Source organism: Diorhabda carinulata, chromosome 4, assembly GCF_026250575.1.
Source record: "Diorhabda carinulata isolate Delta chromosome 4, icDioCari1.1, whole genome shotgun sequence".
In the NCBI taxonomy this organism is placed as follows: Eukaryota; Metazoa; Arthropoda; class Insecta; order Coleoptera; family Chrysomelidae; genus Diorhabda; species Diorhabda carinulata.
Window position 1 is genome coordinate 22,880,534 of NC_079463.1, and position 27,859 is coordinate 22,908,392.

Genomic DNA, 27,859 nt, shown 5'->3' on the forward strand with positions numbered 1-27,859 from the left:
TCAACATTTTTTCCAAATAAACTGATCTTGAACTGTTTGTTATTCAATAATGTTTCAAAGTAGACTTATTAACTGCACATAGTTATATAATATATTTAATAAAATAATACATTGTTATCAACAATACAATTGTATATGAAAATACTGTAAAGAAATAAGCATATTTTTTATAAATGCTGACAAAAATAACGGATTTGTAAGAGAAATAAAGGCTGAAAAAAATTAATATATTTTATATATCAGTCTGATGTTAGAATTGACTTTAATATACATTAAAAGCTCTTAATAATTTCATATTTCTAAGCATTTTATGGAAGGATTAAATGTTCATTTTGCTCTTATTTCTCTTTTTTACATACATTCAAATAATAACATCTGACTAGTTTTTACTTATTTAGGAACAATCCACGATCTCCATGCTAAAAGATCATCCCCTTTAAGATCTTCCTTGGTTAAAGTTTTGCCTTGTGCCAAAAGTTCAGCGAACTGGGACACAACAGGATCCATTCCACAAGAGCTTGTGGACACAACAACACCATCTTTTATATAAAAAGCAACAAATTTGAATCCAGACACATCACCATGATAGATAATTTCATCATAATCGCCATGACCAGCATACCTGGAAAAAGGTTTTAATCATCAATTATTTAGTACATAACTAATAAAAGTGATTAAAAATGATAAATTTTATCCACTTCACTTATCAAATATGTGTTTAATGTGTCCTAAATAGAAACAGTAAACATGATAAATACTGATAAAAATCTTAATAACCATAGTTACCAATTAAACTAGTGAAAATGTTACTGAAAATATTATAGAGTATTAGCAATACCCGTCGCGGCTTCGCCCGCAGTTTATTGAACCTCGCGGATCTAGGGATAATTCAATGAGATATGACTTATGTATTCTATGCATTAATTCAATTTGGAAGTGTTAGAAAGAAAAGATCAAATCGATTCCTGTCACTTTCAAAGATTGACATTGTGATTTATTGATTGTCCTAGCAAAACAGACTCTAATAGGGAATTGCATTCTTTTAAATTGAAAAGGGTAGTCTGAAGGTATAAGAAGTATGCGTGGTATAAAGACTGATTCCCCTCTGGTTATAATTGTAGCCTCGATTACGTTTTTCTGAATAGCGCTCACAGGTAGTCTCGTACCGTTGCACAGTTTAGGAGGATTGAGATTTCGTAACAACATTATCGGTGTTCCAACCTTTAGAATAAGTCTATGTGCCAGGAAACCTGAAGGATTGAGCATGTTTGCATTATCAACTTGTAACACAGAATCTATAGATCGAAACTCCATGCATTTTTCCAAAAACGGAGAAATTAGTTTTTAGATATTCACACGGGACCCATTTCTAAAAAAGAATCGCTTTGATATCTCATTTCGTCATGAAGAATTGCTAAATGTATGGTTCCGTAATAAAAACTTTTTTTCAACTCTTTGAACCCTTTCTAAGTCGAATTTTGAAAATCGCAGATATTGGTTTTTAGGTATTTGTACGGAGAATGTTTTAGTGCAAAAACGAAGTCGATATCTCAATTAGCGACTGAGAAAAACGAAAAAATCGAATTTGCAAACATACCCCGTTTTACCCATTTAAAATCGAAATTTCGCAAAATCATTGAATTGAATTTTAGTTTTTAAAAATATTAAAATAAAGTATGCAACTCATACATATATCTTCTACATCATGGAAATTTATAAAGAACTCTCAGATTAGTATTTGTCTATAAAAAAAATATGAAATTTTTTCAGCTAGAGTTCGATCATTATTAAATCTTAATAATTCTACTTATTAATCAATATGAACAGAACAACAGCTACACAGTACTCAATTGATCATAATATATCGTTACAAAATTGGGTAATTTATTTATATAATTTATTTATAAACACAAGTTTTCCTTGAGTTTAGCCCTTTCAAATTAATTATAACTATTGTATGAGAATTTTTATGATCACCTAAGCATGCAATAAGAAATTTTAAAGATTAAATTTAGGAAACAATGAAAGTTAAATACTAAGTTAATACGTAAACGACAAACTCCTAATTATTTAGTAGGCTGACACATAGATGGCGCTATTGGTATTAAAACCATATGTTTTTCAGTTAGTTCTAACCTTCAAAAGACACGTGTATAAATTTTATAGCTGTTGTACTATTAGTTTGTTAGTTATATAATGCCGGTCATTAAATAGCGACAATCTTATCTTTACAAAAATTGATAAGAGATCTTCAATTGAGAACTGAATAGTAAACAACTTGTCCAGGCCCATATTACAATATTTAATTTTAAGAATCAGTGGATGATTTTAAAGTATAGATAAACAAGAAAATTGAACAAAAAATTAATCTCTAATTTCTAAATAAAACCGGTTACTGAATCAAATAATATTAAGGAAATAATGAACGTCAATAGGGTATTATACATAATTCGAAATATTCTGCTTTCATTAGGATTTCCGGTTCAGTCGGTAGTTAGTTGTGAGCTGTGCAAGTGTACGGTAAATTAAAGGTAAAATTATTCTTGAATAAAAGTTTTGTGAACAATAAATTATGAGACAACCTTGGCTTTCAGATCAACAACGTTCGACGACATAGATAAATTGTATTTAGTGTGCGAAATTATTTTTCAGGTTTTCAGTGATACTGATAAAATAAACTTTTTGTTAATTTAAAAGAAAGTATTAAATTACTTTGTTTGGTATTTGATAATTTGATAAGGTTGATAAATGAAATCCACTTCTAATAGTATTTGTTGTTTTTTAGGAAATACAATGGAATGAATGAATCCGTCACACAATATACAGATTAAACAAGGTTTTCAGTGATAAAATTCATTTTTATCAATTTTGGAGTAAGCATTATACTGACACATTACTCGGATGCACTTAACAGTGAATATGCGAGCGCAAATAGGTGGCAGCAGCGATGCACAGATATTGCTACAAATTGGCGAGGGCAGATACCTGAAAGAAGATGGTAAAATCGTTTCGCATGATAGTTTATGCCGTAAGGTTGAGTCATTACCAAACCTCATTTCCGTTGTTTATGGCAATTAAATTCAAAATCCTCACGCAAACTCTTGACTTTGCGAAAGAACCACATTGACTCCTCGGAACGATCGAGATATCGATATAAACAACGCTTGCAAATTATTGAATTACTATCAAAATTCATGCTTGGTTAAGAGAGTGCATTGCGCACTTCCAATTTATGCGCAGTTTGGTCGGCCTACTGAAGGAACTATTCGGAAGCTTGTGACTACATTTAGAACCCAGTTTACACTATTGGACATTAAACTACTAACACGCAAACGTACAGTGAGGACCGAAGAAAATATTGCGGCTGTGATACCAAGAATCCCTCTCATACCAAACAACTTTCCATTTCATTTTAAACGAGTCCAATTCCCGGTTAGTCTTTGTTATGCAATGACTATCAACAAAGCACAGGGGCAGACTCTACGCGTTTCAGGGGTGGATTTTGGTGTAAGCTGCCTCTCACGCGGTCTCTCGAGTGAGTGAAACAAATAAATTATTTGTGTACATCCCGAGAAACTAAACGTCCAACGTTGTACATAAAGAGGCATTGTAAATACTTATCAAATAACTGTTTTTATCCTTGGTAATACATAAAAAATGAGTTTATAAAAATAAACCCTTATATACGTGAAGGAAGTCGCGGGCACAGCTAGTTAATTATAAAAAGATATCCAATATGTGGTAAACTTCGGTGGACAATTTGTAGATAGAAAAAAGAGAAAAACCTGTAGCTTAATCTAATGTCGTGCTTACCTAATACCCTTTCCGTAGAGCATAGTCCAGAAATAAGGCACGGCTTTTAGAGGAGTTTTCTTATCCAATAAATTCAATCCTGCTATTTTTCCATGATAATGAGCTAAAGGATAATGTCCTATAGAAGCTTTCTGATTATTGTGTGACCATACAGGAGCATAAGCTATATCACCACCTACTAAAACATCAGGAATATTAGTTTGTAGGTATTCATCAGTTTCTATGGAACCATCAGGACGGATTTCGATGCCGGATTCTTTCAAAAATTCTGTAGCGAGGGTACTGCCTACCCCCATTATTACAATATCAGCCTTCAGTGTCGAACCTAAAATATATTTGAAAAATCTTATCTTGTGGAGTCTTTAAGTTTGTCATTATTGAAATACAATTTTTATTACTATTATTAAGTAAATCTATATTATACTAAATTATTATTCTAACTTTTTGATCTTCCAAGTTAATTAGAATTGAATATTAGAAGTAATGAAATAAATAAAAATTGTCTTTATTTTGAGTGGCTACTAAAATTATTTTAAAGCAAGAACAACAGATAAAATAACCTTCTAGGAGAATGGTAGAAAAGATTACTGATGAAAACAAATACTAGAAAACTAACTTATTTAATCTCTTATGGAATTAAGTTGCAAACTTCTTTTATATAAATCTAATATTTCATCAAAGTGGTTTATTTCTTTCTTGACCTATTACAGGTTTTTGTTAATAGCACTTTGTCTTAATTTTCTTTATATTTATCAGTGTTATGCCTGATTATTTACTCTTATCATCTCAACGTTTTAGCATTCCTTCCTTAGTCTTTTTATCTCCTTGATTACAGTGGAACATATGCTTGATGTTTCCAGTACTTTTCGTTACATATAATATTGTTAGGAACTCATCCACTGACATAGACCGCGAAGCTGGTCCTGTTGTATTATGTGAATAGAATCTAAATTTACAGAAGTACCATTGACATTGTTTTTTATATACGGCGCACAACTTATTTAAAGTATGTTGTGGCCGTTTTAATAGAATCAATTTCTAAGAAGCAACAGTAATAAACAAAAGAGAAGAAGAAGAACTAAAAAACCCGAAAGAAAGATAATGAGAACCATAACGGGCCCAAACATAACACAGAAAGGAGAAAGAAGAGCAAAGTGAGATACCTAAAAGCACAAAGGTTCAACTGGGGTGGGTACATAATGAGAAGAAAACCAATTGAAATGATCAAAAGAATAATAATAATGAGAAGGGACAGGCCGAGTAAAACTTCACTCAATATAGAAACTGGAGAGCATAATTCCGGAACCGAAAACAATGGAAAACAATAACAAAAGCAGCCAAAACAAACGACAAACTATAAAGAAAATGAAAATTAAAAAACGAGGAGTAATCCACCTCAAAAAAAAAAGAATTTAAAGCGCCAAAAGCGATAGCCATAATCCCCATGGGATTGAAAGGCTTGATGATGATGACATTCTACAATCCGAATTATGGAGAAATCCGTTAGGTAGAAATAGGTGTTTGTTTATCAGGAAGTAGTCAGTAAATAATTGGATGTTATAGTGAACGGATCAGAATAATGAAAATTGTTTAATAATAAGTTAGTGAATAGTTAAGTTCTAGTGGATAATTTAGTGAAAAGCGAATAGTTTAGTGTATTTAGGGTGTGTATAGTGTATATAGGTATGTATAAATTCACCCCACCGATAAAAACTGTTTAAATAAATAAGAAAAAAAAGAAAAACTTTGAATTATGTTTTTCAACATTCGTCTTATTTACTTTTTATATATAGATAATAAAGAAAGCACACAAAAACTGCAAATCTGAAAGTGTTATGAATATTAACGCCTGATCATGTTACAATAGATGGAGGCTGAAGCTTGTGTACCATGATACCAGTACTGTACTTTTATGTTTTGTAGCAAGTTAATAATTGATTTTGTCTTTGTTATGATTGTTTTTATTCAGACAATCAACAATATTTGTTTCTAAATTCAAAAATCATATCTTTGTTTTTTACAGAAACCTACGCATAGCAGGAATATTATCAATACACGATAAGGGATTAAAAGTTTATTTTTTTGATAACTAGTATAACCAGTATATTGAAAATTATTCATATGGAGTAAATAAACAGAACAATTTAAACTCCAAGTTCTTCATTTTCTCACATGTTATTTCGACTAACGCCAATTTTGAAACTGTTTATCAAAATTTTTTCAAATCAAACTCGATATTATATAGAAATATTACCATCTTTTAAAACAACCTCTGTTACATTTCCTTTGCCATCATCTCTAATTTCCGTGATTGTGTTTTTCGTTACGAAGTGTACGCCTTTTTCTTCGAATAACTTCATGAATGCTTTTCCAACTTCAGGACCCAAAAGCGGTTGGAAGGGTAGTTCTCCCCTAAATATTACTGTTACTTTTTTAGATTTATTTTGACAATAATTGGCGCCCTCCATAGCTATAAAGCTGCTACCCAAAACTACTACTTCTTTATCTTCTGACAGTTGAGAAAGTGTGTATCTAGAAACATATAATTGGTATTAGAAAAAAAAATGTTTCATTTCATTATATTGTTAGTATTTCGTGGTAAACCGCAGAACAAAATTTCATTAATTTATATTTTCAAATATTTCATTCCTAGGCAGGTGATTCCAAAAAATCTCATAAACTACAGGGTGGCGCAATACAACGTGCATATTGCATCATATTTTTTCCCGAGGTAAACGGTGCGTGGGTGGGGAGAGCTTAGCGTGGTTGGATAGTTGCACTTGTGGAGTTTTAGTCAATTTGACGGAAAGCGTCGCGCTTTTTGTGTTCGTACGGTCATTCAAGAACGTCTCGGACCACAGAAAATATTAATAGGGTGAAGGAGTCAATACGAGAAAATCCGCATATGTCTACTCGGAAGCGATCGGCGGCTTTAAACTTGTCGCGAAGAAGTTTACAGCGAATTTTGCAGTTGGATCTTAAGATGCATCCTTATAAGCTCCAATTAACGCAGGACTTAGGTTGGCATTTGCTGAAGAAATGCTTAGTCGATTTTCCACTTTTGACAACATCCCTTTTACAGATGAGACTCATTTTCATTTAGATAGGTTCGTAAATCGATAAAATCGAAATCCAAAAATGAAACACAAAAACCACTGCATAGTCCGAAAGTAATGGTACGGGAAGCAATCTCAAACAAAGGAATTATTGGCCCTTTCTTCTTTGTAGATTCACGAGGATGAAACATCACCGTTAACACCAACCGCTATGTTGCCATGTGAAAGGCATATTTGACTCCAGAACTTGCGAAATCAAGAATAGCGAATACGAGAACTTGGTTCCAACAAGACGAAGCGACCTATCACACATCAAATGACTCTATGGCGGGGCTGTGAGACAGATGTTTCCTGGAAGACTAATTTCCAAATGAGGTGTTATTCCTTGGCCCCCACGTAACCCTGACTTGACGCCTCTTGATTTTCTTTTGTGGGGACACCTTAAACATAACGTCTACATGAACAATCCGAGGGACATCAGGTAGCTAAAAGAAAATATCCGCCAAGAAATGGCAGCAATCACTCCAGATTTATTGACAAGAGTTTTCACAAATTTGCTTTCGCGTTTAGATGAGTGCCGTCTTCGAGATTGCAGTCGTTTAGATGGTGTTATTTTTGAAAAATAAACTTCATTGATTTACCTAATCAACATATCTTTTATTTCAACAATTATGTATTTATTTTTTTAGCCTATACTTAATTGCGTTCTATTGCGCCACCCTGTAGTTACTGTAAATATAAAAAAAGTGCTTAACTTTAATAATGTTTTTTCCATATTTACAGTAGTTAATTTAATGAGATTTTCAACAGAAAAACGGTATAAGGTGGTAGTCTATTACTTAATTTTTAAAACAGGAAATAGATCACTTCAAAAATTTGAAAATCTACAAGTTCTCTTATTATTTTCTTGTATATTCCAACAATTTGACCGCTACTTTTACAATTATTTCAATGTAGTTAAGTCAAAATATCATAGCTTTTATTTTAAGCTTTTTGTATATGATAATAATAGAGATAACAAGAAATTGGTAATTTATAATGAATAATATGGAAGATAATTATCTAGATTAAGTTACACCCCTCCAATTTCGTTAAAATTTTAGTATGTTATAGAGAAAATTATGCTGAAAAATTTGATGCATATATGTAAAGCGCGGAAATCATCCCTTCACATAGTTTTTCAACTTTGAAATTCCAGAAAAAGAAAAATAATTTATACATCATAGTTTAGCTTCGCAAGTCTTCATTACCTAATGAATTTAGTCTAGTTTGCTTACATACGACTATCGTTAGTAAATTTATCAATATTTGTTTTTTTTTGTCCATGAAAAAGATAAAATTCTATGAATTTGTGTGTATAGTGGTTAGGTTAGGTTAGGTTAGACATGCGAAGCTAAAACTAAGATGTATAAATTATTTTTATTTTTCTGGAACTTCAAAGTTGAAAAACTATGTGGAGGGATGATTTCCGCGCTTTACATATATGCATCAAATTTTTCAGCATAATTTTCTCTATAACATACTAAAATTTTAACGAAATCGGAGGGGTGTAACCTAATCTAGATAATTACCACATGGTACATTCGGCGAATACGACAAGAAATGCATTAAAAAAACAATATTTTTTAAGCAATTTTTTACAAAACAGAAAAAATTAGATAGGAGCGTAAGTCGAGTATGAATGTGAGTCTACTGCTTATAGGTAGAGTGCCAAGAGGCATTGAAACAAGCTTCAAGTTTCAGGTAAACATTGACTCTCTGGTACATTAGCTATACGAAGAATTGGACCAGTGGAACATGAAATAAATTTTGTACGGACCCATTTCAATGTCCATATGAGGACACTGATCGTCTAAATTTGAAAAAACTAAATCTAACATCCACTAAAAGAAAACAGTTAAAAGTACTAGTGGCGATATCAAGAAGAACAAAAGAAAGGATCCACATGATGAAACAAAAGACGAAGGAAGTATAATGTATCGTACCACCATTAATGGAAGAAGAGGTAATTCCACGAGACCCTGATGTATTATTAGAGGTTACTGGATTGCATTGTTCTGGAACAATTGGGTTTTGCCAAGAGTGTGTGAAATAAGATAAACTTTAGATAAAGTTCGACTGAAGTTGTATAATTCTAAACAAGAGGTCTATCAAAGAAAAGTAGGGCAACTTGGATACAAACTTACTTAGCGTCATCGACGTTTCTCAGAACGATAACATTTTTCAAATCTGAACCAGGAATTTTCAATTTTTTAGCATTAGATCCTGTTGCTATATAAAGTTTATCGTACTTTAACGTTTTTCCATTACTCAAAATAACATTATGGTCGTCAGTTTTGACAGCAATAGCTTCAACACCTTTAAATACATCAATATCGTGCGTTTTGTAAAACGTCTCATCTCTTAATATTGATTTTTCGATATCAAAGTCCATAGATTTGCTGACTTTAACCTGAAAATAGAAAATAGATCTTTATTATAACAATCCTCTCGTCTATATACAGTTATAAAATAAAAGGATAAGAAAATATTCAAGAAGCAAGTGAGTGACATGGAAGTTAGAGGGTGAAACTTATAAGATAGAAATATTTTCAAAAAATTCATTAACACGTTGAGCCCCAACAAAAAATTGATTAACTTTTCCCTGGACCCAAAAAATTTTTTTGTGTTTTCACACTCCATATGAGGTAGGAAGGAGAAAAAGTAGTAAAAATTTATTTGAAATAATGATGTTGTTGTGCGTCCATAGGCCGACTCTGGGCCCGGAGGAAAGTTTAGCGCTAAAACATTCCCCAGGGCCCAGAGGGTGATGTATTGATGCTTTTTACATAGCATGCTGATGAGACAGTAATTATTGACAGACGATTATCAGTGGTTGCCTAGTGAAGAAAGAAGGACTAAATTACAAAGTAAGAAGAGATCGTGTAGGATGAAGTAGAAAAAAAAATATTGTAAAATCACAAGTGAAAAAGTGAGTTAAAAAGTTAACAAACGTAAAGGTAGCACAAATTAAAAATATCAATGTTGAAAAAACAAAAAAAAAATATGAAAACTAAGGTTTTTTGTTTTAAAATGAAATTGAGGACAAAGAAAAAAAATCAAACTCCAAAACTGCAATGGGTAATGTTTCAAGGATCCAAGACGATCCAACCAACCTGTGAAACACATTTAAATACGTTCCCTTGGGTCGTGGAGAAGGTTAGAAATAAAATATGTCGTGCGGTTCATAGAACCGCTCTGGCCTATGGACCGCACCGGTGCTCAACCTGTTAAATAGGTGCTAAGGAGGTTTTGGAGCTCCGTAACCAGACAGAAAGTAATATAGAGCAGAGGTGTCAAACTCAAGTTTGTAGAGGGCCGTATATTGAATTCGTAGGTGGGCCAGATTGAAAATAAAAAAAAATGAACTGAATTATTATAACATTTTATTTATTAAATTATATAAGTGTATAATATACGGTTGTTAAAAATTATATTAAAGTTATGCAAGATGGTAGGTTGAGCTCGAGGATCCAGATACCTGACTTCTCTCGTTTTTGACAAGCTCATTGATGTCAAGTATCATATTCGTCAAGTCTTGTGCGATGTTTGTTCTTATTTATTTTCATGACACACATAAATAGGTACTATCAAACACACAGAGAATGCGTGCTGCTTGCTTTTTTCATTCCTGGTAATTATCCAACATCTTAAATTATTGTGTACAAAATATAAGAGCATTAATCTCATTAAACTTTCCTTTTAAAATACTGTCCGATTGAAGATCTATCAACTTCATTTACAAATGAACTGGTGCCAGTGAAGCTTTAAAATTGAATGAATAGTTGAAAATTGGGAATTCCATTTCATTCATTTTGTGAAAGTCTTCAAAATTATTGTTGAATTCCGTAATCAAATTTTGCAGAAGTTGGGAATATTCTCCAATCGTATCGCTTCGATTACTCGACTCAACCTACTCACGTCGCGCCGACGCACTCGTTTTATATGGTTAAGGAAGGTTTTAGTCTAGACTCAAAGCGCGTGGTAGATTCTATCGTTCTCGGCAAAAGTAATAGGACATTTCCGCTTGCTACTAATACATGGCGATATCGTCTTTCTCTCTATTGTCTAGGCACGCGCTGCCCTTGAAATTACTTATAAACATCCGTAGACTTGAGAGAACGAGTATTTAAAACGTCCGTAGAGGAATCGAACATAGCGATCGCGGGCTTTATTGATAAGGCCCAGGGGCCAAAAGTGACCCGCGAAACGTATCTTTGACATGATTGATATAGAGAAATAATTTCCTTTGTTTTTCGGATAATCAAAATTCTTTATTCGTAATCCCATGGTTATCACCAACATATTTTTTTGAATGCAGACTTGGATTCGTTTCTTAACTTTCAAATCACTAATTTCATTGTGAGTGAGAGAAAGTTCACATTTGAAAAAAGAATTTTGAGAAAAGTAACGAGTTTATTCAAAATAGGTTTGTTCCATATTAAAATACATTACTTGGGAGTTTATTTCTTTAAAATAACATCGTCCAAATGCCTATGACGGTTCGGCAGGCATTCTCCGTGATGGCCGTCATTGCTTGACAGATATTTTTTTTCAATAATGCCAGAGAAGTCGGTTTGTAAGCGTAAACTTTAGACTTGATCAACTCCGCAGGCAAAAGTCCATAGGTGTTAAATAAGGACTTCGTGGGGACCAACTTATGTCACAAATATCCATTTGCCAGGAAACGAACTCGTGCTAAAGATCTATTTGATGTGTGTGCAGATGCTCTGTCCTGCTGGAACTATGTTCTTTGGTTATAACCTTTAAAATTTTGCAGTCCAGGCTTGAAGAAGTCGTCTAACATCTACACATAACGCTCTGAATTCAGTTTAACTGTGCGCATCTTCAATAATGTAAAAGCCTATAATTCTTTACGGTGACATCGCAGCCGATATGGTCACTTTAGGTGAATGTAGGGAAATCTAATGTTTGTGTTTTGGATTGGTTGCACTCCAGTAGCGGCAATTTTGCTTGTTGACGTGTCCATTAAGTTGAGCTTCACCCGAAAACAAGATGTTGATAAACGTTGAAAAGCACTCAATCATCTGGTTTACGAAGTCAAGCCTCTGACCAGAATCCTGAGGTTTCAATTTTTGCACCAACTGAATTTGTGCACCCCAAATCTTTGTGCGAATAATTATAATGTATGCACATTTAAAGCAACAGCACGCTTCCGTATAAACAGTTCAGGCTCGTGGCGAACAGACCGAGGAACAATGACTACGTTTTCGATCGTTCTAAAATACTTCTCTCCAATCAGTAGAGCGCCTGGCATATTATTTAAGTGACGAATATTTTCTACACGTTACACTCGCCGAATTATCGTTTTTGTAAAACTCACGCACGTACGATGCACAGTCCTATCCCGAAAGATGCTCCATAACGAATAAATTCCCAAGAACAAAGTTACCCATTGACATATCTCCTGCGCCTCTCCAAGTAGCTGCGAAGACGCAATAAACAATACAAAGGTGAACTTTCTTTGGAGACACCAAATTGAAGCCCAATTTTGGCGCTATTTGATATAGCGCCGATATATTGGTACGAAGGTTATTCATCTGGCCTTCGTTAAGTTGTTGTAAAGAGATGGTGGGTTAAAATTCTTCATAGAGGGTTTCGTAGAGCAGGTTCCACTTAATACAGTTCATAAATTGCAACATAAATTAATTTGTTCAACAAGAATTTATTTTTTTAACAATTACCATGTTTAAACGGATGGATGACGTTTCGTCAGGGCGACAAAGGTAGTCGAAATTAGATTGCTTCTACGATAAACTAAATAAAGAGACAGATGCCCAGGGCATGACATCAAACTGTTTTTGGAACATTTCCATACATGTAGGTTAAGAAAAGAAAAGATATTGGAGTCTTGTACTACAACGTTAGACCTCATTGTAAGCAGCACACCTACCTTTTTAAACTTAAAAGAATTCACAAGGCCACATGGCTACTCCCAGATAATAGAGCTGCCAATGGATTTGAAAACGTGTTTATGATCTCAAAATATATAAACAAGCTCCTCAAGTTGAGGATAGAGGAGCAAATGTCGACTTGGATCATTACCTAATGAGAATTTATCGCCGCTGAAACGAAGAAGGCAAAAGAAAGAGAAGATGTTAATTAGAAGCATGAATAACTGGGCAAAAAGGAATCATGATGAAGTAAGTATTACCCGGCGCAGTTCCTAACATCATATAGATATTTCCAGAGCTTAATGGAGTGTACGTCTTTTTGGAAGAAAGAAGGCTTTTCCATAATAGGCGGGAGGATTTACACAGACTCAGAAAATAATTGAAAAGATTAATGAGATCTTTGACCTTGTAACACATTTGTTCTTATCGTACAAAAGGGCAAGGACAGGAAATAGGGAGAAAATTAGAAAACTCCCAAGACAAAGCCATCGAACAAGACTTGATAGAACAGTCTGTAGGTAAAGCCTAAAATTAATTAGGAAAAATAAGAAAACTAGAGTAGAGCAAGAGAAGCGGACTACCCGAAGTAATTATTGTACAAGTGCTCCTGATGGTTCTTAATGAGGAAATGAGATTAGTTGATAGGCCCGGTGTTGTGTTATCTAGGAGTCTAGAATTATTCTGAGTTACACCTCGTAGTTCGCACCTCTCTTCGTAAAAAAACCTATTTATATTTTCATTCCATAACGACAATTAGATATCATAAATCAATTAACAATGCATCAATTCACAATGAGTTATAACTATGAAAAAATGAACGCATGGAGCATTAATAGTTATTTAACGAAGTGTATTAATAAATCGATAAACAAACAAGATAATTCTAGGATTGCCTATACCATAGGTTCGGTTGCATATAATAAAATCGTTGATTAACGGAAAATTCTTCATCAATAGGGGTGATTAATTAACAATTATAAGTGCATTAAAATATATCATAAATGAACGTAAATAATACATTAAAATTCGAATTCATTTCAATAGAAAATAATGCAGAATCGGAGTTAACTTCAAAAAAAATAATGCAATAACTGTTAAAAAGCAATTTAACCTTGATAATTATGCTTTTTTATTAAACTACAGCCCTGTGCTGTTCACGTAAACTTCATCTGATACTGTTAATGCGTGCTTTATAGGAATATAGGAAGAAATATAAATAATTCCATGGGATGCAGCACTTTCTAAATAATATTGTTACGAACTCGTTCATGACATGGATAGTGAAGCCGGTCCTGTCCGGTTATTATGGAAGAGTCTTAAGTTCGACGAATGCGTCTAGTCTCGGAAACCGTTTGATATTGTTTTTTCTACACCTTTTTGTATTCAGCGACGATTTATTTATATTCTTGTTTAGAACTAATATCTAGGAAGGTATTTTTATTTATTTGTTTGTTCAATATCTAGAATTATTCGAGAAATTCTTTTTGGTATAAATAATTGTTTTGTTTATGAGATGATAAGTCTAGTTTAGTGAATAGTGACTAGTTAAGAATAGTTATTGTTATTTTAGTAATAAATTAAGTAAGAAACGTGTATATAAAACCACCGTTAAAATAAATTAAAAATAAGAAAAACAGTACAATATCTGCGTAACTTTTCCTCGGTTCATTCATTTGTTTGTGTAAAAAAACATGTTAAATGAACACTCGAAATATTTTCATCCCATTTACCCAACAACGGAAACAACTTTAGCTACTAAAAATATTTTACTACTTACTCTGTCATAAGGTAAAACCGTTCATTCATAATCGAAAAGGAAAACTTACAGATTATTATCCATTTTCATATTAAAAAATAATATCTTGATAAGTAATATATATTATTGAATGATTAACAAAATAACGAAAATATTCAAAATTACAAAGTGTCGCATGTTCAATTTCTACAAAAATATCCTTGAAACGGCAAATTTCCTAATTAATTAATCACTGATAGACGATTGCTATAGCAATTTTGCTTTTTTATTAAACTAAAGCACTTTCCAAATAATATTATTACGAACTCGTCCACGACATAGACCGTGTAGCCGGTCATGTCCGGTTATTATGGAAGAGTCTTAAGTTCGACGAATGCGTCTAGTCTCGGAAACCGTTTGATATTGTTTTTCTACACCTTTTTGTATTCAGCGACGATTTGTTTATATTCTTGTTTAGAACCAATATCTAGGAAGGTCTTTTTATTTATTTGTTTGTTCAATTTCTAGAATTATTCGAGAAATTCTTTTTGGTATAAATATTAGTTTGTTTATGAGCTAATAAGTCAGTAAATAATTTGATGTCATTCATAACACATCGGAATTGATAAGTGAACGGAAACATTTTTAGCAACTAAAAATAATTTATTACTTACTCTGTCATAAGGTAAAACTTTTTCTTTACAAACAAATGATATTTGGCCAGTAAATCCTTCTTGCCGAAGTGTTTCCACACAAGTAGCTCCAGATGGACCTCCTCCGATAACAACAACGTGTCGATCATCCTTCAAATCCCTCTTCGCCATTTCTTTGGTCCTTTTATTCGAGCTCAACTCAGATTTTCTTGCTCTAACTTTAACTTTGTCGTTTTCTATGGTAACTTTATAACAAGGTAACGAATCTAATCCTGGAAAATCTTCTATATCACCTGTTAGGATATTGAAGCAAGCACCATGCCATTGACAACGCACTCTTCCATCCCCTAAGGCACTGGATACCAAAGGAGCTCCGTAATGGGTACATTTTGCTCCTATGGCACTTATTACACCTTTTTGTTTAACCAACAATACTTTTCTATCATTTAAATCCACCGCCTTTAATTCATTTTCTTGTAAATCATTAAGATTGCATACTACACCCTCTACATATTCTTCTGAAGAATCCTTATTGCCTGGAAACAAATGATACATTGGTAAATATTTAACTATACAATTTAACAAAGTAAACATATTTGGAAGGATTTCGGAATTATTTTTTATACTGTATACATATTAACTTTCTTTTAAGTCAATATACACAAACCAACAAAATCGATAGTCTGGCAGCGCACAAAACTTTGTTTGATTATGTCACGTGTTAATTTTTTAGTACAACAAACATAACAACGATTAAATTATTTTTATGCACTTTACGAAATAATTAGAACATTGATTGATTGTCTGTTCAGTATTTATAACATTTCAACTTCATTTTACTAGTTAAAATGTATTTCAAAATGTCAAAGAAGAATAATATCAAATTTCAACTCTACACACCAATTGGTGGGAATACTTGCAAACTATCCAAAAAACAATCTTCTAGAAGTTTCGCAAAATACGCCATCACCTCTTCATTTGGATGAAATAACTTTCTAACAAGACATGTTCTAAAGTTAGGTAACAAAAAGTAATCGGAGGGAGCCAGATCAGGTGAATAAGGCAATAAATCGTAACGCAGTTCAGTTGATGTTATAGCAATAGCGGACAAATGATTGATGGGTCAAAACTCTTTTCTCAAGTTCTACAGCAAAGTGGGTTAGTATAATCTTAAACTACTATAACCATGACCTTATTAGTACAAAAACAAATGTAGTGGAGAGAAAGGGAATAGCAGATTGGATAAAGTAAATGTGAATAAACCCTTTGTATGACCAAAACCCTAATGTAGAATTTGTTATAGGACAATATAGGAAACTCTAGAGAAGGAAGTAGATAGGAAAAAAATCAGTTACTAGACACGTCTTGTTAAAGCTTCCGGCTGCTGGATCGTATCAATAAGGCCCGCGATTGCTATGTGTTACAGAAAGAAGAATAATGTTTTTTAGAGCTCTTAGACTTCAATCGATTCCTCTACGGATGTTTTAGTCAGTTGAGTCGAGTAATCGAAGCGATACGGGTGGAGAAAGAATTGTACTACGAAGTAGTGATTGTGAAGGTATTGTGCATTTGTATGTGTCGTGCACGTGCGATATCCATAATTGTTGTGTCGAGTTCCATAATTGTTACAATTTTAGCATAATGTCACAAAGTTGATAGTGAGTACTGAGTTCTTCGGTCTTAATGGGAAATTGCATATTTTTTCATAGAATGGTGAAGAGGTTTTAGAGAGGAATTTTATTTGAAAAGACACTATAATACGAATCATAAGTCCAAATTCCATTGTGACAATGAAAAAATAAAAATAGACACATTATCATCTTTAAAATCTAAACTTCAAGGTCAACAATCGATGTTTGATGATTTTATTAAAGACCGAATGTTGAAAGTTGCTATTTTTATACGAGGCATTAACAGTAACTTTGAAATAACTGAAGAACTATTAAAATGGTTACATCGACAGGTACTACAACATCGGGCGTTGTAACTTAATTAAAACAGAAAACGTCAGGGAATTTTGTGGGATTTCACTGTATAATTCATCAGGAATCATTAGCATCCAAACATGTTGATTGAAAATAATAAACCATGTCATGCAACCTATAATTAAAAGTATAAATTTTATAAGGACCAGAGGACTAAATCACCGACCTAAAAGTTTTCTGATGTACCTCATTTCACCGAAGTTCGTTGGCTCAATCGAGGATTAGTTTTAGAAGCATTTTTTGCATTACGAGCTTTCATGTTAGAAAAAGACCAACCAACTGATTATGACAATAACGGGTTGATTGTGCCTTTTTGGTAAATATAAATAAACACTTGACTGATCTGAATATAAAGTTACAGGGTAAAAATCTTATTATCACTCAAATGTATTCATATATTCAAGCCTTTGAAACAAAGTTGAGGCTGTGGGAGAACCAGGTAAAAAGTCAAACTTTGGACATTTTCCCTCATTTGGCACAATTAACCAAAAAAAATTGGATGACTATTCTCCACTTCTGCAAAATTTGTTTACGGAATTCATCAATCGTTTAGAAGACTTTCACAAAATGAATGAAATGGAATTCCCCATTTCCAACCATCCATTCAATTTTGAAGCTTCACAGGCACCAGTTCATTTGCGAATGGAGTTGATAGATCTTCAATCGGACGGTATTTTGAAAGAAAAATTCTATGAGATAGCGTCAAAAAAAGTACTAAAATGTAAATTGGTAAACAATGGCATTAACAAATCGATATCAGCTAAAGCGTGCTTGGACAAATTGGTAATGCACCTCGTTACGCCGTATTTGGTATATCGTTCCAAGGAGCCTACGCTCCGAAATAATTTACGAACCGGAACCAATACTATTTTAAACAGATGTTCAGGTATGTGAAGAAGAGAGAGTCGACCAAGAAAAGATGCGGTGTTTCCAAGCAGGGAACTGACAGGAAGACCAAGTACCTTTGTCCATCGTGTGACAGACCGATGTGCGATGAACATCGATCGTATATATGCACTGATTGTGCCGGACAAGCATAATTTTTCAACTCTAAATGTGTGTTCTACTTATTTTTGATAATATGATACGAATAAAAAAATAATTTTTCAGTTTGAAAAACTTTTAATACTTTATTTCACACTTCAAAACTCATTTACCTCATTTCGTACGTTTCGTTAAAACTGACAAATTCAGTCTTCAAAATAAATATACTTTTTGAAAGCACAACTATTTGTTACTTGAAACTATACTATTTCTCGAGTACAACCCTGAATTTTTTTTAACTTATCCCTAAAATTGAAATTTTAAGAATTTTTTTGATAAAAAAGTCACAATTTCCGAAAAAATTTTTTGTTAACTAATTGAAAAAACACTTTGATTATGAAGAGGATGTCCTAATCTTTGTTTACCCGCAAGATTTGAATCGATACATTAGAAAGAACGCAATTAACAGCTGTTTTTATGCGTCCGGTCATTTTAGCCCCATGTGACCAATGCGTTATTTTTAGGAGGTGTGACCACTACGGGTTAAAGTAGAAAAATCAACAATTTAAAAAAATATATCTTCACAAATCTGGCTTTTGAATAAATTTTTAATTAGATAGTTTTGAGTATAAAAAAATTGTCAGATGATTTGCTCGGTTGCAAGTATCTCTAAAATGGATCGAAAGTTGCTAAACGGGCTAATACGATCTTCTAAATCTAATTTCTAAAGAAAATATCTTGTAAACTATTTTGTAACATTGGACATTTATAATAAAATATGGCACGAGTACGATTTACGAGTAAATCGAACCAAAATAAGTCGAAAATGTAGAATAAATTTTTTCGATATCTCGCTTCCTTTTCGAGATATCGATACTTGAAGTTGGAAAAATTTATTTTTATTTAATATTTGTAAATATCAAACTAACCTAACTTTCGCGTGGTACACTTTGAGTGCAAAAAGTTCAAAAATTGTCTTCGCGTGAGGATTATTTTAGTTTTATTTTATTATTAGTTCTTTTTCTTATGGGTGGCTTCGCCCCCTAGACCTCCAGGGGCGGAGCCCCTGGACTGCATAAAAGCCACAGGGCGCGAGAAAAGGGTGAGTTTAGAGAGGAGAGATTGGGGGCAGATAAATTCGGAGCGGGTAGATTTGGAACTATTTTTTACAGTCATTTTTCTTATTCGGTTGATTTTGTCGTTAAAATAGGATAAATGATGCAAAAATAATTGCTAGAGAACTTTTTTAGGATAATTGTGAAATACTACAGTAGTCTGGCTTTTCAATTATAAAACAAACGAAAATAAATAACTTTTGAAAGCATCAGAACGTACTTTTTGCTAGAAAGAGGATATTTTTACATTAAATTACTAATTAAATCTACAAACTATCATTAAATATATTTTCTATTTTATAAATAATGAAAAACAACCGACAATTCTTTATAAAAAACATCAAATTATTCATGTATTTATCGTATGTTAAGTTATATTCATCACAGAGTGATGAAAGTTATCAAAGATTTCTCAATTTGCTATAAAAATCTGTTTTTTCAATATAACTTTGGAGTGTCAAGGTAAATAATATGAAAATTAATTAAAAAATTTTTTGTTTATTGAATTTGAAGTGATACAATATTCATTTGAAACGAAGTATTGAACGCCATCTGTTCAATAAAGCGAATTTTAGACTAACGTTTGATTACAACTATAATTATCGATAACTCGAAAACGAACCGAGATATCAAAAAATTTCATTTTTCATTTTCGATTTATTTTGGCCTAATTAAGCCACGGAAATCGTACTCTCCCTTAAAATATCATGATACAGGTAATTTCATAAATATATTTCTTCAATGACAAAAATTTAAACAGTTTATTTTTTTTTATTTTCAAAACACACAGATCATTTCTTGCGATTCCATAATTGATGAAAACATGTAGTCTTTTCTCTTTTGTTACTTATAGAAAATTATTACGCACAACTGATCACAATAATGTCGCTGATATATGAAAAAATTATACAGTTGTGTCGAAAACTGACTCAAATATGAAAATAAAGGGATATTGAGCAATCACTTATCCAAAAATAGTATAAAACCCCAAATAAACAACTAACAAACCTAACGGAAATTTGTCTTAAAATGTTCTACTCCCCTACATAGAATGTATTACCTGTATGTCAATCTTATATTCAGGTAAAAATTCTTTAGCTGGAGGATCGACAGGGTCGGTAGACTTTTGTGATGTATTGTATTACCCGTCTTAGCAACTTTAGATTATTGTCTAATTAAAAATATACTCGAAAGCCAGATTTGTGAAGATACATTTTTTTAAATAAAAAATTTGCAATTTTTAAAAAACAGTGGATATTGTTGCAACCGCGCTAATCTTACCAGAAATTGATTTTTTTACTTTAAATATATTAAATAACATACAGAAAAAGTTTCAGTCTTGTGAAAAAACCTTAGTCGAAGTAGCGACCCGCTCTATTATTAAATTTTATCAAGGATATTAAAATTAAGGCCGCCTAACCAACAATTTCCCTACATTGAAGTTTAGTACATAAACTAATTCAATAGTGTCAATATTTCGATGCAAAAATGGCCTAATCTCAGTTTCCCATGTAACTAGTAGATAGCGCCACTAAATAAATATCTTTTTCCATAGCAGTAACATCTTGTGACAAAAACGCAAAAGTGACCAAATCTGGTTAATAAACCATTTTTGCACACTAGCAACTCTGTAATTTGGAGGGATAGGTTGACAGTGAATAAACCGCAAATAGTTATCGGAAGATTTGAATTTGAGTATTTTGTATTCTCTTTACGTTGAAAGAGTTGAAAATCCAGCATCGAAGTTCAATTTTAGCAAAGTATTTAATGAACAATTTAACCTGTAACAGATTCATACAAAAAGTGTGATGCATTTAATATTAAAATTAAAGCGGCTGATAATGATGAAAAAACAAGACTTGAACAAGAAAGAAACTTGCATTTTCTCAAGGCAAATGCTGCAAGAGAATGCTTAAAAAAAGATCTAGAAATCTATAAAAATAATGAAGATGTATGTGTAATTTGCTTAGATCTTATGGAAACACTTCCAACCCCTGTTATTAGCACAGGAATATGTTATTACAACCTCAACTCTGGACATACTGTTTTAGGTGTTTATAATATGAAAAATGAAGAAGTGTACATGTTTTTGTGGTATGAAACTTTAACATCCAGAGGTTCCCAAGAAATAGCTTCCGGTCTATTGTTTGAATTTTACAATATTTTTTAAGAAATACATCTTATAATGTACTCGGATCAATGTGGAGGGCAAACTAGGAATATTAAGAAGGTTTTTTTCTGTCAGTTTATTATTTCCAGTTCTACTAAATATGGTATTTGTAAAATTGACCACAAATTTTTTGTGAGCGGATATTCATACGTGTCATGCGATCAGGATTTTGGTTTAGTGGGAAAACAGAAACGGTTCTTTAAAAATATCTATGTGCCTGAAGACTGGAAGCAAGTTATTCAAGCGGCTAGAAAGAATAAACCGTTCAAAGTAATTTCTATGACAAAATATTTATTTTTTTCTTGCAAATCTATAGAAAAAAATAATACAAATCGTAAACTATGTGGAGATAAAGACAAAGTTGAATGTTTAAAGATGCAATGACTAATGTTTTGTGAAGTGCATCCTTTCAAATTTTATTTTAAATATTCTAATAATAATGATGATGTTCTTTTTCATAAAGTTGACCTTAAAAAGAGGAATTATGTTATCATTGAAAATCTTGAACTTTTATATCCTACTACTCACCCACTCAGTGAAAAGGAAAAAGGAAAGATTCAATAGAGTTATTGTCTTACATACCCCCAATTCATCATAATTTTTACAGCAGTTTTACATCTTCAACGGCTATTAATGAGATTTTCATTGACAACATCGATGACCTAAATAATTAATTGTATTTTTTAATTTTTATTGTTGTATGGTGTAATACAAAATGAAGATATTAATGGTAATATTGATTTTTATTCCTGGCCAAAATGCCCTAAACTTATAAATTCATATCAGAAAAATCATAAACCGTAATGCAAAAATGCCCCAACTCACAATAAGTAAAAAATATTACACTTTTTATTTCTAAGATAATTCTATCTTGGAAGTAAAGTAGCTAAAACAATGAAAAACTAAAAACAAAATAAATTTTCATTAAAATTTAAATCTGACAAAATATTTAAAAGATGCTATATTATGAATATTAATGTTTCCACATCATTATCTTCTGGTTTAGGCAACTTCTGCTCTTGCGGCCTCAATTAATTTCTAAGTAGTATCATTGAAAAATTCTGTGACTGATGGACTTGCTTCCACACACACACTGTTCGTGAACTTGCTCTATTCGCTTCGTTCTTTTTACAACCTTTTCCACTTTAAATAATTACATCAAAACAGCTATCTCTGTCAATGAATTCCCTCCCTCCGACAGGAAAGAATTCAAGTAGAACAATTTCAAATTTAATTTATTATTGAAACATGTGTCCCAGATACGAAGTTTTTGAGTTTTTATCAATCCTATAAGTTCCCTATCAGTGTCTATTCTTTGCAATACTTCTTGTGCTAGGGATGTAAACAATTGTCTCATTTTTACAAGACATTTTTTGCTTGCTCGATACCTGATCTTATTTCTATATCTGGGTCTATATATTTTGTTATCCCAGATATTTAAATTTCTCGACATTTTCGATGATGCCTCCATTTACGTTGAAGAAATGGGAGGATGGTTGGATATTTTGGAAACAATCATGGTTTTGGTATTTTTGATGTTAAGTCCATAATCTTCTCCTATAATTTTTATGCGATCTTAGAGTGCTTGGAGATCCGGTTCAAGTTTTTCAAAGATCATTTATTAACATAAAATGATGATTCTCACAAATGAGACTAAAAGCTTTTTATGAATATAAGCATTACCATTATCCCATTTTATTTGACTATAACAATACTCGATTAGATGTTAGTCAATTAGTTTTTCCACAATTTGAAAGGTTAATTTCAGCAATTGTTACCTTTATCTAATTTCTTAGATGATCGAAATGTAAAGGCCGAAAGGAAAAAACTTCTAATTCTTCTCCAAAACCACTGAATAAACGTTACAATACATGATTCATTAGTCACAGTTGGCATATTGATAATTTTAGAAAATTAATATGTCAACAACTTCTTATCCTAAAATAGAAGTATATGATTAAGCACACTTTCAATTGATAGTTAAAGTCATCAGATTTAATAAGTCAACAGTAATATTAATAAATTATTATAACTACAACCAAAAAAATAAAATATAAAAAGAGAAACCTTTGTTGAAGAGAAAAAAGATGCAAAATGAGGTTTTATACAAAAACTGACAAGTAAGTTTGTTCTACAATCTTCAATTATCACATAAATTGTAACCATATGATGAGAGTTATTTTTTTTTTCCTTAAACTGCACATAATTTACTAAATATGTATCTAATACATATTGTGTAGACAAAGGTAAACTATTTGACTCAATCACTCATCATTTCTATGATTAATTAAATAAGGGAGGAATATACTTGAAGCTCATTTAACAAACTCCATTAAATAGAGGCTTCAGTATGTAGGTAGAGTATGACCAAACCCTTTTATTTATGACAATACAATTTGCAAAATATCCTCTCCTTATAGACAAATCATAGCTCCATTTCACAAAATATTTTGTCGATATTTATAATGTACAATCAGTTCGTCTTCTGTCTCAGTTAACTCATCTCACCCAGTCTATACTACTGCAACAACAACTCATTGAGTTGCAGCAATGGTGATTACCTTCTAGTACATAGATCAACATCTCTTAAATACTGACTTAGAGTAGTAGTTGTACTAACAAAGATTTATTCCAAAAACCTAATACCATACCTATCAAATAGGATTGTTTTTATGGACCCCCTGTCATACCGTGAGGAACATTATACAGAAGATAAACTTGTTTAAACTGTTGCAAACCTTCTTGATATACATATACAAATAGAGAACTGAGTAGAGTAACTATTTGTACACATACAATCAACAGATCAACACAAATTGTGAGTGTGAAGATAGTAATTGTGCAAACTATTTTATTAGTGCTCATTGTATCAGCCGAATAAAGATCTAGTAAAATAAGACATGTGATTTGAGAAAAATACAACCCTCAAAATCACATGTCACACATGAATTGAAAAAAAATCTTAAAAAATATGTTACCATGCCTCTAATGTAAGTTGAAAAAACTATTCCAATTTTTTAAATTATTATTATTATACATGTGTATGAATTCCACTTACTATAGAAAAGAATAGAAAGGATAGAAGTAGCTAATCAGTTTTCATATTTTACTTTATTTTTATATAAAACTAATCAATCTACTCATTTTTAACAAAAAGTAGAAACTTCATTATCATAATTGAAGTTTTATTATATTTACAACCATATTCCATTCTATAAAAACATTGAAAATGAAAAACCAGATATTCCAATCATTTAGACCAATATTGGATAAAAGATATGAATAACGAAAATATTTTAAGTATCTCAGAATATCAAATACCTAGGTACTACATTATATTTCAGGAGAACAATTTGATTGATATAAAATTACCAATTACCTTACGTTCATCGAGGCTAAATTATTGAAAACTGGAATAATTTTTTATTGGAACTAATATTTATGCATTTAATAATTAATTTGAATAATGCTACGATTTGATTGTTTAAGTATTACAAGGTTATGTTTACGTACGGTGTGAATAGGAACCTGTTCAGCTAAATGGGAAATCTGCGTGTAAATCACGATTTAAATTAACTTTTAAAATTTGCTTACCAACTTACTCAAATGTCTTATTTACTTGGATATATCGTTTATTCACTTAGTGAATTTAGGAAAAAAAAATTGGAAATAAATAGATCACATAATTATATTTTAATTGGTCTCCACCCATAAAATTGACTCATCAAGGTCTTTAAGTACATTATATTATTGAAAATTCCATTCATAATTCGTAAAAATATTAATTAGTTTTTAGAATTAAACTTCCGAAATGAATATTCAAATGTTTGTTTTGATGTTAATTGATTCTTGTAAATTGCTAACAAAAGCTCACCTGTACTACTATTTATAGTTAATTTTGAAGTCGAACAACCCATTTTTAGAGAACAAGAACGTAAATATCGAAACTACCAACACATCCGCCGTCACCGATTTGTTGTGTTTGACTGATTTGTAGATCTGATACATTCTAAAAAAATTGCCGCCAGCATTTCCGAATTTATTTATAAGATTAAGCATATCTGTTGAACAAGGTTGTTGTATCTTAGATAATACAGTAGATAGATGTGATTACGTGAATACTAATTCAAATTTGTTTATTTATAATAATTTATAATTTTTTTTAAACAAGAAATACTTTACACAAAATTAAAGTGTCGATCTACACGACAATTTAGTTTAGATAGAAATCTTTTAGCTATGATCAAGCAGTTTCAGTAATTTTCTGTATACTGTAAAAATAGAAATATTTTTAAGCGCTAATAGGTTTTTATATTTTCAAAATACTTAGTCGATGCAATTCCAATTACTGTATTTTAATTTCAGATAAACAAAACTGAATTTAGTTACAAACTATTAGCACATTTTAAAGGTTGAGATATAAAACTTTATTAAGCTCCTTAAGCTTTAAACCGTGCTATTAGGCCGTTGCTATACATACAATATTTCGTTTTCTTACAAATTCTTACATTCTTTTTCTTGGACTTTTTTGAACATATGGCGGTTTTGTGAACACGTGCATTTTGGAATAAATATTTTATTTCGCGTGGACTAGGGTAAAATTTAATTCAATGTAGACTCCCGTCAATTTATGGTCACATTTTTTAAAAAACTGAAGAAAACTAGGTTTTGATGAAAGTCTACAATCGATATTTGTGGTTGTAGTAGGCGTCACATGACCACGGATGTCAGGGTGATATAACGTGAGATGTATATACGAGGACGCTTCCATATTAGAAAATGCGCCACTAGGAAAACGGGATGTAGATGAGTGATGATGGCAAGAAGTACCATCCGTGGACCGGTTTCGACCTATAGATGACGACTGCATAACGACATACCTTTTCGTTTGAAATTTTAATACGAATTTGAAACGGTACGATCTCTGCTTTTGATTATATCCATATCAACGTCATGAAGGATCAATATTAAAGTAATTGTTTTTCATTCGATAAAGTGTCATAATTTCTATTTTGATAATCTTGAAAATATATAGAAGTCATACTTTAATCCATCTATAAAAACTTAAGACACACCTTGTATATAAAGACAGGTTAAATAGGTGCGTTAAGATTAAAATTTTTTATTCCGATATCTACCATGCTAAATGAGGTCAGAGAATCATGAGGAAATCTCTTGACTAAGTTCAAAGGTTTTAAATTGATAACGTGACTCTGGTGATAGACAGGTCAGTCCCTGTATCAATTTTCAGAATATCTAGATAAGGTAAAGGCTGACAAAGACTAATTAGTTCTTTCTTAGCTTTTCCATTTCTTCAGGAATTATGTATGGCTACTAAATAATTAAGAAAGTAATTATAGACACTAAAATGCTTCATAAAAAAGAATGACCAGGTGAGGAAACACACTACCCAAACTTTCAAATGAAAATCAATTAAATGCACGGATGATTCAAAAATCACTGCAGGAGTTGGTACCAAATCCTCAGGCTCCTGTCCAAGAGCTTTACAGGTGTTAGTACTTAAATATGTGACAGGGATTTATCCTGATAGCCAAAAAGCTATCAAAGTACTGAGCTTCCATATCATTCAAGCTAGGAAGAGAAAAAGAAAACTTGACATAAGCAAGAATGATAATCTCTTAAGGCACGGTTTACCAATTACAATTTATCTGTGAAATAAGTCTTAATTAGCAGTTATTATATAAAATTGGGTTTTGTGGTAACAGGATAACTTTTAGCTGTTTTTTAAATAGCGAGATAGTTATATCTTACTTCCAACTGTCATATAAGCCAGTTAACTGGAACATAGCCCATAGAACAATTTGAGTATTGGCATCTGAATCTAAATATTGGTTTTTGAAATTAAATCGATTTCCAGTCTGTGTAAGCTTTGACAATTTTTACCAGTTTCTTGTGAGCGAAATTTATTTAAAAAAAATAGAAAATACTAACATTAACACTAAAAAGGGAGACAGTATTTTTACTCTCGAAAAGAGAAATTAACTCTTGATACTTGTTAACAAGCAGAAGAATATAATAGAAAATAAAAGAAATGATTGAATTTAGCATGAAAATTATGCTCAATCCACTTCTTTAAGTTATCCACTCTTTTCCTTACTACATAAGGCCGCCTTCTCGTGTTAAAGGAATTCTACAAGATTAATATCCTCATACCTATCCAATAACTAATCAACAAAATCAATCATATCAAAATAAAAATTAAATGATTATATCACTTATAGATTAACGAACTAGAGTTTAAATAAAATTTCTGTTTGTTATATTTATTTATCACTAACACCAACATACCTTGTAAGGTAAGGTAAGTAAGCTGCTAAACTAGTGGATAAAATATAGAAGAAAAACCCAACTGGAACTTTATCTGCAGGTTAAT

General features: G+C 31.8%; 1 protein-coding gene across 7 annotated transcripts; it reads right to left on the minus strand.

Moving 5' to 3' along the window:
* Positions 1-73: 73 nt before the first annotated feature.
* On the minus strand, positions 74-26,123 carry LOC130892948 (apoptosis-inducing factor 3-like). 7 transcript variants are annotated; one of them, XM_057798693.1, is made up of 7 exons: positions 25,340-25,462; positions 23,244-23,403; positions 15,233-15,747; positions 9,056-9,321; positions 6,068-6,345; positions 3,814-4,138; positions 74-622 (listed from the first exon to the last, which is right to left on the minus strand). In XM_057798693.1, the coding sequence occupies exons 2-7, from the start codon at positions 23,359-23,361 to the stop codon at positions 391-393; spliced, it is 1,734 nt and encodes a 577-aa protein (XP_057654676.1). In that variant the 5' UTR covers positions 23,362-23,403; positions 25,340-25,462; the 3' UTR covers positions 74-390. The 7 variants fall into 7 exon arrangements, with proteins under 7 accessions (XP_057654676.1, XP_057654679.1, XP_057654681.1 ...); XM_057798696.1 differs by having other exon boundaries at positions 25,060-25,371; XM_057798698.1 differs by lacking the exon at positions 25,340-25,462 and adding an exon at positions 24,979-25,116.
* Positions 26,124-27,859: the final 1,736 nt, after the last annotated feature.

Coding starts and splice junctions, on each gene's coding strand:
- LOC130892948 (XM_057798693.1), bottom strand. CDS start 23,361: ATGCCAACTGTGACTAATGAATCATGTATTGTAACGTTTATTCAGTGG. Junction 15,748..23,243: donor ATCTAAGAAATTAGATAAAG/GTAACAATTGCT, acceptor ATTTGTTTCCAG/GCAATAAGGATTCTTCAGAA. Junction 9,322..15,232: donor AAGTTTTACCTTATGACAGA/GTAAGTAATAAA, acceptor TTCTATTTTCAG/GTTAAAGTCAGCAAATCTAT.